This window comes from Heterodontus francisci, chromosome 5 (genome assembly GCF_036365525.1).
Source record: "Heterodontus francisci isolate sHetFra1 chromosome 5, sHetFra1.hap1, whole genome shotgun sequence".
Taxonomy (NCBI): domain Eukaryota; kingdom Metazoa; phylum Chordata; class Chondrichthyes; order Heterodontiformes; family Heterodontidae; genus Heterodontus; species Heterodontus francisci.
Window position 1 is genome coordinate 16,899,381 of NC_090375.1, and position 14,976 is coordinate 16,914,356.

Below are 14,976 nucleotides of genomic sequence, written 5' to 3' on the forward strand. Positions count from 1 at the left end.
TGTGAGGAAGGTGCAAAGCGGCTTCAAGGGGATTTGGACAGACTTAGGTGAGTGGGAAAGAATGTGGCAGCTGGAATATAATGTGGAGAAATGTGAGGTTATCCACTTTGGTAGGAGGAATAGATGTGCAGAGTATTTCTTAAATTGTAAGAGATTAGAAAGAGATTTTTTTTATTCATTCATGGGATGTGGGCGTTGCTGGCTAGGCCAGCATTTATTGACCATTCCTAATTAACTTCTTGAACCGCTGCAGTTCATGTAAGGTAGGTACACCCACAGTGCTGTTAGGAAGGGAGCACCAGGAATTTGGCCTAGCAACAGTGAAGGAATGGCGATATAGTTCCAAGTCAGGATGGTGTGTGACTTAGAGGGGAACTTGCAGATGGTGGTGTTCCCATGTATTTGCTGCCCTTGTCCTTCTTGTTGGTAGAGGTCGCAGATTTGGAAGGTGCTGTCTGAGGAGCCTTGGTGCATTGCTGCAGTGCATTTTGTACACACTGCTGCCACTGTACGTCGGTGGTGGAGGAAGTGAATGTTTGTGGATGGTGTGCCATTCAAGCGGGCTGTTTTGTCCTGGATGATGTCGAACTTCTTGAGTGCTCTTGCAGCCTTGGTGTTTATATGGCTACTCCTGTTCAGTTTCTGGTCATTGGTAACCCCAGGGATGTTGATAGTGGGGGATTCAGTGATGGTAATGCCATTGAATGTCAAGGGGAGATGGTTAGATTCTCTCTTGTTGGAGATGGTCATTGCCTGGCACTTGTGTGACGCGAATGTTACTTGCCACTTATCAGCCCAAGCCTGGATATTGTCCAGGTCTTGTGGCATTTTCACTCGGACTGCTTCAGTATCTAAGGAGTCACGAATGGTGCTGAACATTGTGCAATCATCAGTGAACGTCCCCACTTCTGACTTTATGATTGAAGAAAGGTAATTGATGAAGCAGCTGAAGATGGTTGGGTCTAGGACACAACCCTGAGAAACTCCTGCAGTGATGTCCTGGAGCTCAGATGATTGACCTCCAACAACCACAACCATCTTCCTTTACGCGAGGTATGACTCCAACCAGCGGAGAGTTTTCCCCCTGATTCCCATTGATTCCAGTTTTGCTCGGGCTCCTTGATGCCGTACCCGGCCAAATGCTGCCTTGATGTCAAGGGCAGTCACTCTCACCTCACCTCTTGAGTTCAGCTCTTTTGTCCATGTTTGAACCAAGGCTATAATGAGGTCAGGAGCTGAGTGGCCCTATACAAAGTGACCTGGGTGTCCTTGTCAATAAATCACTGAAAACTAACATGCAGGTGCAGCAAGCAATTAAGAAGGCTCATGGTATGTTAGCTTTTATCGCAAGAGGATTTGAATACAGGAGTAGTGAAGTCTTGCTTCAATTGTATAGAACCTTGGTTAGATCGCACCTGGAGTACTGTGTGCAGTTTTGGTCCCCTTACCTTAGGAAGGATATTATTGCCATAGAGGGAGTGCAATGAAGGTTCACCAGACTTGTTCCCGGGATGGCGGGACTGTCCTATGAAGAGAGGTTGGGAGAACTGGGCCTGTATTCTCTCGAGTTTCTATGGCAACACCTCTACCAATCAGAGTTCACCTGCCAACCAATCAGCACTCTCTTCTCATGTAGTCTGAGTTGTTTTCCCTTACATTGGTTATTCTTGCAGATTGTTCTGATGAGTGCAAGATGAAAAGCTTCAACAACATGTCTCTTTTTTCAGCAACAATGATACATTTCCAAGTTAGGATGGTGTGTGACTTGGAAAAGAACTTGCAGGTGGTGATATTCCCATATACCTGCTGCCCTTGTCCTCCTCGATAGTAGAGGTAGCGGGTTTAGGAGGTGCTGTTGAAGAAGGCTTAGCAAGCTGCTTTAGTTCAGCTTATAGATGGTACACACTGCTGCCACTGTGTGCTAGTGATGGATGGGGTGCCAATCAACTGGGCTGTTTTGTCCTGGATGGTGTTGAACTTCTTGAATGTTGTCGAAGCTGCACTCATCCTGTCAAGTGGAGAGTATTCCATCTCTCTCCTGAATTGTGCCTTGTAGATGTTGGAAAGTATTTGGGGGTTCAGGAGGTGAGTCACTCACTGCATCATACCCAGCCTCTGACCTGCCCTTGTAGCCACAGTATTGATGTATCTGGTCCAGTTAAGTTTCTGGTCAATGGTGACCCCCAGGATGTTGATGGTGGGAGATTCAGTGATGGTAATGCCATTGAGCGTCAAGGGGAGATGGTTAGATTCTCTCTTGTTGGAGATGTCTTGGCCATGTGTGGTGAAAATGTTACTTGCCAATTATCAACCCAGGCCTGAATGTTGTCCAGGTCTTGCTGCATACGGGCGTGGACTGCTTCAGTATCTGAGGAGTTGCAAATGGAAGTGAACATAGTGCAACCATCAGCAAACATCCCCACTTCTAACCTCATGTTGGAGGGAAGGTCATTGATGAAGCAGCTGAAGATGGTTAGACCTAGGAACCCCTGCAGTAATGTCCTGGACTGAACCGAGGATTTTCCCCCACTGTGGTTGACAGGGCCCTCAACCGTGTCCGACCCATTCCCCGCATCTCTACCCTCACCCCTTCCCCTCCCTCCCAGAACCGTGACAGGGTTCCCCTTGTCCTCACTTTTCACCCCACCAGCCTCCATATCCAAAGGATCATCCTCCACCATTTCCGCCACCTCCAGCGTGATGCCACTACCAGTCGCATCTTCCCCTCCCTTCCCCTGTCAGCATTCCGAAGGGATCGTTCCCTCCGCGACACCCTGGTCCACTCCTCCATTACCCCCACCGCCTCGTCCCCTTCCCATGGCACCTTCCCCTGCAATCGCAGGAGGTGTAATACCTGCCCATTTACCTCCTCTCTCTTCACTATCCCAGGCCCCAAACACTCCTTTCAGGTGAAGCAGCGATTTACTTGTACTTCTTTCAATGTAGTATACTTTATTCGCTGCTCACAGTGTGGTCTCCTCTGCATTGGGGAGACCAAGCGCAGACTGGGTGACCGCTTTGCGGAACATCTCCGCTCAGTTCGCAAGCAGGACCCTGAGCTTCCGGTTGCTTGCCATTTCAACACTTCCCCCCTGCTCTCATGCTCACATCTCTGTCCTGGGATTGCTGCAGTGTTCCAGTGAACATCAACGCAAGCTCGAGGAACAGCATCTCATCTACCGATTAGGCACACTACAGCCTGCCGGACTGAACATTGAGTTCAATAATTTCAGAACATGACAGCCCCCCATTTTACTTTCATTTTTAGTGACTTTTTTTTCTTTTTACATTCTTTTTTACATTTTTTACAATCTTTTTTTGCATTTATTTCATTTCATCTTAGTTTGTTCAGTTTGCTTACTCACTGTTTTTTTCAGGTTTGCACTTGCTGCTGTTCAATATTCAGTGTATTAACACTTAATTTGTACTAATGCTTCGTCTTTCAACACACCATTAACATATTATTTGCCTTTGCTCCGTGACCTTTTGGTCAGCTATGCGGCCTGGTCCAATCTAGACCTCCTTTGTTACCTCTTGCCCCACCCCCACCTCACTTGCTTATAACCTGTGACTTTTCTAATATTTGTCAGTTCCGATGAAGGGTCACTGACCCGAAACGTTAACTCTGCTTCTCTTTCCACAGATGCTGCCAGACCTGCTGAGTGCTTCCAGCATTTCTTGTTTTTATTTCAGATTTCCAGCATCCGCAGTATTTTGCTTTTATCTTCCTTTGTGCTTGGTATTACTCCAGCCAGTGGAGAGATTTGCCTCGACTCCCACTGACTTCGTATTCAGTGGGGCTCTTTGATGCTACATTCAGTCAAATGCTGGCTTGATGTCAACAGCAGTCACTTTCAAATCACCTTTGGAAATCATGTCTTTTTTCGATGCTTGGACCAAGGCTATTATGAAGTTTGGAGCCGAATGGTCCCGGCAGAACGCAAACTGAGCGGCAAAGAGCAGGTTATTGGTAAGATAGCACTGTCGATAATCCCTTCCATCACTTTGCTGATTTGTGCATTTAATTACAATTTTCAAAAGCCATTTGCTATAAAATGCAACACTTCTCACTGACCACATTTAGTTTAAATAAATGGCTGTGCCCAGTTACAGAGAAACCAAAACATCCATTAAATAATTTCTCTAAGTAACTGAAAAAAATTACCAGTACCCTCACAAAAATGCCATTTTAAAAATATTTTTATACCCGAATCCGCATGAGTCTCAATTTTACATGCTTGCATTGTATATTGGGGTAGAATTTCCACTTTGGGCGCAATTGGGAAATTTTGCTGGTTAGATTACAGTTCAATGTTCTGCTAAAATTCACTTGCATAATCATGAACATAACATCTTCAATGAACCAGCACAATTGGGCAGTGTAATTGAATGTAATTGTTTCCTTTTTATCTCATTAAAAGTATTCCTTGATGTATTTAAGCACGGTAACTTGGTGCAGTTTTATTAACACAGCTAAAATTGAGGTTATCACCAAATATAAGCCTTTTTAATGAGAACGTCCAGTCCTTCTGTGAGTAACCTGATTTAAAAAGAACTGAAAATTACTTTAAAAAACTATCCACACCCATTTAATAATTGCATTGGTGTACATTAGTCAGCTTCTTTGTAAATTAAATGTTTTTTGATATGTAGAGACTTTCAAAAGGCGTCTGCTATTGCCTGTGTGCCTAAGGAAATGTGCACAATTTGAAGACCCTCGGAACCAGAGCAATTGTGGAATTGGATAATATCGACGTGTGGGTATGACGAGTTTTGTGGGTAGGGTCTGATCTCGGCAAATTGAATCTTGATCCAGCATACAACAGCAGAGAAAACACAAAAATAAGTGGTTTTAGTTGTAACTCACATGTTTAAAATTCCCTGATCTTTTGCATTGGTTCAGCTGATTTCATCTGAATTTTCGCACTGATATATCGTGGAAACTCTACCCCACATGCATGTTCCCTCTATGCTGTGCAGTTGAACAGGAACACAGTAACTCAGAATTTCCCACACAGGCTGAGCACAAGTTGACCCTTTTAAGTTACCATGCCTGCATGGCGTGCAAAAAAAATTTAAAGGGTTGACACACTTAAATGAATAGGTCACACACAACAAAAATAAATTAGAGGGAATGTTGCCCATAGGTTTGTGATAGATGGAGACGTGTTATTCATTCAATATTGTCAATAACATGGAACTGCACTAAACTCTGTGCTATGGCCTTAATACCATCCCTTGGCGGACATCACTGTACACTTCCCTCCAATCTGATAACCAACCATTCACCACTACTCTCTGCTTTTTGTCTCTTGGCCAATTTCATATCCATGCTGCCATTGCCCCTTTAACCTTGATGCCACATTTGAAAACAATTTGCTTTTCTAAATTATAACGAAAGAACTTTATACATTGCCTTTCAGGGCACCCTAAAACATTTTACAGCTAAGAAATTACTTCTGAAATGTAATTACTGTTACTTTGTTGGCAAGTGCAGCCGCAGCAACCACCCACCACAAAACCACTCACACAAATAATGGACCAGAAGATTGATCAGATCCCAATCCCTAGTGGCACCTCTGGACACACTGTGCACTTATCTACTTTTAAAAATGTTGCTTGAAATGTTGGGAAACAGGTTTGTGCGAGATTGAGGTGAAAATCAGTATCCATCCCAGTCTTGGTCACAGTTCCAATCCTGGTTCCTTCTTCACTGAACTACCCCAAGTAAGCTTCCAATGCCAAACAGCTGAAAAGAAAGTAACTGTCGATTTCTCTCACTGCTCCAAAATCTTCAGGAGCTGACTGCCTGCTGCTGGGAGACAGTCAGAGGCTGAAGCTGGGAGAGTGCAGAAGATGGACTGGCTAGGATCCAGAAGCACGCCTAAGGGAGAGGGAACGGCAGACATTTAGGCAGGATTTTCCTTCCGGGGGCAGGAAACGGAAGTTGGAACCATTTCCAGGTCCCGAACCTGCCGGCAGGGCGGTGTGGGGGGGGGGGGGGGGGGGGGGCGGTGGGAGATAACAGTCATCGGCCCCGATTTTCACAGGGGCACCCCCATAACTAGCCTGGAGACAGGTATGGCAGCAGGTTAGCGGGCGGGGGCGGGAATATCCAAGCACAGGCCCAATTTAAACAGATCACAGCAGCCATTACTGTGCTTTAACTTCAGTTTGGGAGATCATAGAATCATAGAATGTGCCAGGAGAGACAGAGGCCTGGAACATGTGGCAGGGCAGCCCCTCGATTCGCTGATGTGGACCTGAAGGTCCTCTTCAAGGCCATAAGGGACAGGCAGGCCTAGATGGAGATAGCTGAAACAGTCAGCAGACTGAGTGTGGTGCGCAGAAATTGAATCCAGTGTAGGAAGAGGTTCAATGATCTGATTCGCTCTGGCAAGGTGACTGCAACCCTGAACCCTCAGGACTAGCCGCTGGGTATTCCCCCTCTAGCAGACACACCAGCTGAGGAGCCTGAGGCCGCCTACTGCTCCTGAACATGGGAGGAGCGGGCACCCAGGGCACTTACTGACCCCTCAGACTGGCTCAGAGCCATAGTGCTGCTGAGGATCTACCAGCACTGAAACTTGCAGCTTCCAATGAAGAAGAGCATTTGGCATTGGTAATACATACATACGAACATACAAATTAGGAGCAGGAGTAGGCCACTTGGTGCCTCAAGCCTGCTCCTCCATTCAACAGGATTATGGCAGATCATGGAATAGAGGCCAGAAATTCCTGATCATGCTCTCTTTTGTCCTTGCAGGAGAAACTAGCTCATAATGCCCTTGAGAGAACCCAGACGGGAGGCAGCAAGACTTGGACAATATCCAGGCTTGGGCGGATAAGTGACAAGTAACATTCGTGCCAAGCAAGTGCCAGGCAATGACCATCTCCAACAGGAGAGAATCTAACCATCTCCCCTTGACATTCGATGGCATCACCATCGCTGAATCCCCCACTATCAACATCCTAGGGGCCACCATTGACCAGAAACTGAACTGGAGTAGCCATATAAATACCGTGGCTACAAGAGCAGGTCAGAGGCTGGGAATCCTGTGGCAAGTAACTCACCTCCTGACTCCCCAGAGCCTGTCCACCATCTACAAGGCACAAATTAGGAGTGTGATGGAATACTCTCCACTTGCCTGGATGGGTGCAGCTCCAATAACATTCAAGAAGCTCAACACCATCCAGGACAAAGCAGCCCACTTGATTGGCATCCCATCCACAAACATTCACTCCCTCCACCACCGACGCACATTGGCAGCAGTGTGTACCATCTACAAGATGCACTGCAGCAACGCACCAAGGCTCCTTAGACAGCACCTTCCAAACTCGTGACCTCCACCAATTAGAAGGACAAGGGCAGCAAATGCATGGGAATACCACCACCTGCAAGTTCCCCTCCAAGTCACACACCATCCTGACTTGGAACTATATCGCCGTTCCTTCACTGTCGCTGGGTCAAATTCCTGCAACTCCCTTCCGAACAGCACTGTGGGTGTACCTACCCCATATGGACTGCAGCAGTTCAAGAAGGCAGCTCATCACCACCTTCTCAAGGGTAATTAGGGATGGGCAATAAATGCTGGCCTGTCCAGCGACGCCCACATCCCATGAATGAATTAAAAAAAACCTTCATGTTTATCATCAAAGAGGAGGGAGCCATGGGCATCGCCAGAGTCGCAGCGAGGCAAAATAGGCATCACGGCGGAGATGGTGATTAGAGAATGCAATACGGTCATTAAGGAGGTGCACTGCACTCCACCCAGTCTGGCAACATACTGAAGACTGAGCTGAATTGGGAAACCTCAGCACTGCAAAGGCTTCTGCTCTCTCATTAATTCTTCTTGTGTCTCCCACAAGTTCAGACATCGAGGCAATAAGAACATCTCTCTCACCATTACTGAGCCAAGAGCAGCCACAACACAGCTCTGAAGAGGCAGGGTCACACCTTACAAGTGTACCCTCTACCAGCGCAGATACATTCACGTCGGTGGGTCCTCGCATGCAGTTAGATAGGATGACACTGGGCGATGAGCACAGTACTGGTGTGCAGGAGGAGTTGCCAGAGGCAAAAGCAGTTGTGGGTACAGATGAGAAGTAGCTGAGTGCAGAGGCCACCGCGTCAGGTAGAGCACTAAGTGGATCACTGGGGTGTCTTCTACCCATAATTGAGCACTGTTTCTCTTTATGGATACCATGTAAATATTGACACTTGAAAGCAGCCATTTGAGCCTCTTTTTATTAATGGTGGTACAAAGAGGTATGAAATGGTGAAGGTGAGCAAAGGGTCCATCTACAGTGATGGACAAACTTCTGGGCAGATGTGCATCTTCCGTTGGCAGAAAGAAAGAGTTTATTTACATGTTCCAGGCTGTGTCTTCAATGGAAGTCATAGAGCACTGAAACAGGCCCTTTGGCCCACCGAGTCTATGCTGACCAACAACCACCCATTTATACTAATCCTACATTAATCCCATATTCCCTACCACATCCCCACCATTCTTCTACCACCTACCTACACTAGGGGCAATTTACAATGGTCAATTTACCATGCCCAATTTACCTATCAACCTGCAAGTCTTTGGCTGTGGCAGGAAGCTGGAGCACCAGGCAGAAACCCACGCAGTCACAGGGAGAACTTGCAAACTCCGAACCTGGGTTGCTGGAGCGGTGAGGCTGCGGTGCTAACCACTGCGCCACTGTGCCGCCCAGAAGTGTTAGCATAGGCAGCTCAGAGTGAGTTCAATACCACGCTGTTCCTCCTGGGCCAGAGTGGCTCAGCTCAAACGTGCCTGGATCAGATGCACCCTGACATTGATGGCATCCTGACAAGGCCCTCAAGCCCTGCGCCAAGTCTGGTCATTTCCCTGTGTAGCCGGGGCACTTCATTGTTCTGCATCTTCCCCGCTCCGCCTCCTCTTCCGCATCCTGCTCCCCCTCATCCTCCAATGAGCTGTGTCCCTTATGAACATACAAATTAGGGACAGGAGTAGGCCATTCAGCCCCTTGAGCCTGGTCCGCCGTTCAATAAGATCATGGCTGATCTGTTTGTGTCTCGAATTCCACTCTCCCATCTACCCCCGATAATCATTGATTCCCTTGTCTAACAAGAATCTATCTACCTCTGCCTTAAAAGTATTCAATGACCCCACCTCCACCACCGTCTGGGACAGAGGATTCCAAAGTCGCACAACCCTCTGACAGAAAAATGTTCTCCTCATCTCTGTCCTAAAAGGGCGACCCCTAATTTTAAAACAGTGCCCCCTAGTTCTGGCCTCACCCACAAGAGGAAACATCCTTTCCACATCCACCTTGTCAAGACCGTTCAGGATCTTATAAACTTCAATCAAGTCTTCCCTCACTCTTCTAAACTCCAGTGAAAACAAGCCCAGTCTGTCCAACCTTTCCTCATAAGACAGCCCACTTATTCCAGGTCCCTCCAGGGCCTCATCCTCTTCAAAGTCTACACCTCTCTGGCGGGCCACGTTATAGAAAGTGCAGTGGACCACAATGAGCAAGATCCTTGCAGCAGTGTACTGCAGAGCGCCACCCAACCAGTCCAGGCACCAGAACCGCATTTTCAGAAACCTGATGGTCTGCTTGATGGTTGTTCTAGTGAGCAAATTGTTATGGTTGTATTGCCTCTATGCCTCTGTCTTGGGTTCTCTTAGAGGGTTGAGTAGCCATCCCATCACAGTCTAAGGATAAGGGGTAAGCTGTTTAGGACTGAGATGAGGAGGGATTTCTTCCCCCAGAGAGTGGTGAACCTGTGGAACTCTCTACCACAGAAAGCAGTTGAGGCCAGATCATTAAATATATTCAAGAAAGAGTTAGATATAGTTCTTAGGGCTAAAGGGATCAAGGGATATGGGGAGAAAGCGGGAACAGGTACTGAGTTTGGATCATCAGCCATGATCGTATTGAATGGCGGTGCAGGCTCGAAAAGCTGAATGGCCTACTCCTACTCCTACTCTTTCTATGTTTCAAGGGCTATCCCTTGTCCCCTAGAATCATCCACGACGTTTGGGGGAATGCAGTGAAGAGCTGCGGTATCCTGGACTGGCAGAGGATGAAGGAGTCTTAGCAGCTGCCAGAAAAGCAAGCACACACATGGAGGTATCTCTTGTTGTCGTCACAGACCAGCTGAACACTGAGGGAGTGGAAGCCCTTCTTGTGATGAATCTGACTCTCTGGTCACTGGGTTCCATGATGGCCACATGGGTACAATCGATGATGTCCTGCACCTGGGTGAATCCAGCAATGGAGGTGAAGGCCACTGCCCTCTGGTAAATAAGGTATCAGTGCTAAACCTGTATTGAACCTTGGTTAGAACACACTTAGAGTACTGCATGCAGTTCTGGTCATCATATTATAAAAGGATATAGAGGCACTGGAGAGGGTGCAGAGAAGATTTAGGAATATAGGAACATAGGAACATAGGAGCAGGAGTAGGCCATTCAGCCCTTCGAGCCTGCTCCGGCATTCAATTAGATCATGGCTGATCATCTACCTCAATGCCACTTTCCCACACTATCCCCATATCCCTTGATGTCATTAGGATCCAGATAGCCATCGATTTCTGTCTTGAACATGCTGAATGATTGAGCCTCCACTGCCCGCTGGGGTAGAGAATGCCACAGATTCTTCACCCTCTGAGTGAAGAAATTTATCCTCGTCTCAGTCCTAAATGGGTGACCCCTTATTGTTTCCTGCTACTAGGTTTTTAATTACATGTGCTACATGCACATAACAAGCTAATTCAAATTGGCATACAGGATAGTCAATTAAATTTTTTTGTATTGACAGATAGTTAAAATCTACAGTTACCATTATAATCATATGAACGCTAAATTACAGGAGTACTTTATCTGGCCCAGGTATACTGCAGTTTATGCACAGACTCAAAATTGTCTTTGTAAAGCAAAAATGGGAGTAAAGTAGGCAGTGAAGCTACCAGATTAATGGTGCACTGAATGTTAGAAGTGGTAGGCTCACACACTTTTGCTTCAAACTAGCCACAGCACAACTGCAACTGATGTAAAGCAAACTTCCAAAGATTCTCAGGTGATCCATGTGCCAAGTGCCCTGTCAGCTCTTTGCTAACATTAAATCTTCAAACAGTATTTGGATTCCAGGAAGTGTAGCTCCACTTTATCTAAGCAGACACAAATATGAAGTTGGCAGCATAACCTGGTACGACTAGCTCACACTGTTTTAAAGCAGATATTGCTATCTAATTCGATAGGAACATAGGAATTGCTGGACGAAAAACATACCAAAGTCCATTCAGTTCGATCTTCAGCAAACTGGCAGCCATATGATACAATGATAATAGAGTTGTTGACTAATCCTGACAATCAATTTCTACCAATTAGTCCGCAACAGATCCAGACATGAGCAGAGGAAAACCCTAGAGTTGGAAAGCTTTGGAAACCATGGTTCCAAAGTCATCTGTTCCTCCTAACTGACTAGTTCTGATGACGGGTAACCGATCTGGAACATTAACTGTTTCTCTCTCCACAAATGCTGCCAGGCCTGCTGAGTATTTCCAGCATCTGCAGCACGTTGCTCTTGTATGAGCGATATGACCCTCACAGTGATTCTTGCTTTCATGTATTTACATCACATCAGCAAAATATTTTATGATGAATGGCACAGAGAGCCATTATCTCTCTGCTAGGGAGATTATACATAAGATTATTACATTTCAAATCTCTACTTACAAAGTCGAAGTCCCCATCTTGTGGTACCTTCCAATTATCAGGGAAAGGATTTTTTGATTTGTGGAAAGGTTCCTGCAGATTTTGGTTACAATTTCCCAGAGGGTTAGTATTTTTCTCCTGTTTGTCAAAATAATCCATAAAGGCTGGTCTTTGCAGCTGTTCTGGAGCTTCATTCCCTGCAAGGAAAAAAACGTGCAATTTTTTTTTTTACAAGTGTCCACTGTCCTACTTTATGCTTACTTTATCCTAGAATATAAACAAATGAAAATATTTTCTCTACAGAAGCAGAGACACAGAAGTGCAGAAAGATTTTTTGAATAAAACCTTAACATAAGGGACAAACAACAGTGACTGTACTTCAAAATAATTAACCGGCTGTGAAACATTTCAGAACACGCTGAAGTCATGAAAGGCAACACATAAAGGCAATTACTTTCTTTCCTTTCTCTCTATTCCACTTCCATGCAAAAGTTAAGAGAAATAGTCAAATTACTAATGCACTTAATTATTGTGAAGATTACTTGTAGAAACAAACCGACTCACAAAGATTTCCACTTTAATTAATATTCTGAAGTTTTTTTATTACGCATAAAGGGGTAAGCTGGCAGAAAGAGATCTTTCTGCTATTAACAGGACATACATTTAATAATTCAGTAAAATTGTGAAAATGCAATGACCATTTTCTTTTTAAACTGGTCATTGCTATTAATATAGGAAAAGATAAATCTCTGGATAATGTTTCTCTCATTAGGGACAATTTATTTTCCTAAAAGTATTTTCTTTGTAACGTCGTGGTCTTTTTATTTTTGGATAGTATTTTTTCTAAGGTGAAATAAAAACAGGAAATTCTGGAAAAGAAACTCAGGATATATAGGATCCATTGAAGCTTGATGCCTGAGAGGAAGAAAGAAAAGTTTCTTTGTTAAAGCCTCCAGTGATGCAAAGGATGAAATGAAACTGAGGACAAGAACAGCTTTGAAACAAAGTGAGTCAGTGCTGACAATGTTATTTCAGATTTCCAGCATTCACAGAATTTTCTTTTACCTAAAGTGACCTTGTACCAGCAATGCAGCATCCCCAGTGGACAGATAAGCTGCCGCGAGATATGTAGGTAATTCTCACTCCTTGGTAGAAAAACTTTAACCTCTGCTTCGTTTTAATCTTTTATTTTCACTCAATAGAAAAGACTGACATCTAGGACAGAATTTTTGATCACCTGAGGAGGTGGGACCGGAGGTGAGAGGGCTCGCAATTTTCTGACACTGGCTGCACTGTTCCTGCCTCTCAGCCATTTTGAAACATGCCGGATCAAGGGCGATACAGCTACTCGCCCGCAAGCCTATGTTCCATTCAGCCAGTGGGCCCTTCGTGGCAGCTGAAATCCAGCCAATGCATGGAGACAGCCGCCCGGCAGCAGACGAAGGGGCCAACGTTCCAGCATCGTTTTTAAATCACCTCCCACATCCGACATATCGAGGTGGTCACAGCTGTGGCCACAGGCTGCCCTGTGGAGGAAATCCCCCTCCATGATGGCGGTCAAACAACTGTGGCCAATTTTTATTTCAGAAAATTCAAAAGCTCCATCGAGAGGTGCCCTCTCTCTCTCTCTCTCTTACCTGCATTAGAAGCTCCCACTTCTGATGGTGGGCTGCCACTCTCTCAGTGCTGGAGGGCCTCATATTGGACCTCCAGCACTGGAAGCCTCCTCGCCATCCTTAATTGGATGGTATTATAATCACCTAATTTTCTAGCGGAAACTTTTAATTTGGGAATTAATTTTTTTAATTGCAAGACAAATGAAAAAACCTGGTTTAAGAAGTTGGCAAACAAACCTAGGGTGGTTACAAATCAAAGGGTAGCCCGCATTTATTTAGTTAAGTTATAATGGGAAGTGTGAAGACCCTAAACATTTGGAACCTCTGTGAACTTCTTGAGGATACAGTGTGTCTGCAGCTGCCTCACTCAGGAGTTTAAATTATTCATGTGATTTCACAGATCAAAGAGAAGATTTGGAGTTAGAAATAATTAGTTTAAATTGATATCTGGCACATTCCACATGTACCATCTGCTATGGAGATAGATGCAGGCGATGCCTGTTGGTGTTTTGATCTGTGTGCTTGCTGACAGACAAGCAGTTGGCTTTTGGAAAGCTGTTGGCTTCAGACAGGCTGTTGGTCACAGAGAAAGCTGTTGGCTTTGAAAACAGCTGGACAGGAGCAAAGAGGCCATGAGGAACCAGGGGTGTTTCTGTTTTGAGACAGGCCCCTGCTCAAGCTGGAAGTCCAGATCTGAGAGATCTGATACTGCAGAAAAACGCTGAGAAATTAAGGAAATCAAAGTGAATTCCTAAGAGCTGTGGTACACTTTGGACTGGTTCCAGGAGAAGTGAACAAACCACCCCAAGAACCTGTTCCTTTCTTTTGCCCTCCTTGTCTTGAAAGACAATGGGTAAGCGCCTAGAGGTGGTCAGTGGCTTGTGGAGCAGCGCCTGGAGTGGCTATAAAGGCCAATTCTAGAGTGACAGACTCTTCCACAGGCGCTGCAGATAAAGTTGGTTGTCGGGCTGTTCCAGTCGGCTCACTCCTTACACTTCTATCTCTTTTCCTGCCAACTGTTGAGTCTCTTCGACTCACCTCTCTTTAGCCCTGCCTTTATAGCTGTCCGCCAGCTCTGGCGATCACTGGAAACTGGCTCCCACGACTTGTGGTCAATGTCACAAGACTTCATGTCGCGTTTGCAAACGTCTTTAAAGCGGAGACATGGATGGCCGGTGGTCTGATACCAGTGATGAGCTCACTCTACAATATGTCCTTGAGATTCTGCCATCTTCCATGCGGCTCACATGGCCAAGCCATCTCAAGCGCCGCTGCCTCAGTACGGCATACATGCTGGGGATGTTGGCTATCTCGAGGACTTCTGCGTTGGAGATACGGTCCTGCCACCTGATGCCAAGCATTCTCCGGAGATAGCGAAGATGGAATGGGTTGAGATGTCGCCCTTGGCTGACATACATTGTCCAGGCCTCGCTGCCGTAGAGCAAGGTATTGAGGACACAGGCTTGAAACACTCGGACTTTTGTGTTCCGTGTCAGTGCGCCATTTTCCCACACCCTCTTGGCCAGTCTGGACATATCAGCAGATGCCTTTCCCATGCGCTTGTTGATCTCTGCATCGAGAGACAGGTTACTGGTAATGTTTGAGCCCAGGTGGGTGAACTCTTGAACCACTTCCAGAGCGTGGTCACC

At 45.8% G+C, this 14,976-nt stretch overlaps 1 protein-coding gene across 4 annotated transcripts in view; it reads right to left on the bottom strand.

The window, feature by feature from the left end:
- The window catches only part of stk3 (serine/threonine kinase 3 (STE20 homolog, yeast)), a 761,988-nt gene that overhangs the window by 159,294 nt on the left and 587,718 nt on the right, over positions 1-14,976 (bottom strand). For all 4 annotated transcript variants that reach the window (XM_068031157.1, XM_068031154.1, XM_068031155.1 and 1 more), the window contains one exon: positions 11,733-11,908. In XM_068031157.1, the coding sequence (XP_067887258.1) occupies positions 11,733-11,908 (176 nt within the window). The remainder of the gene's footprint in view (positions 1-11,732; positions 11,909-14,976) is intronic.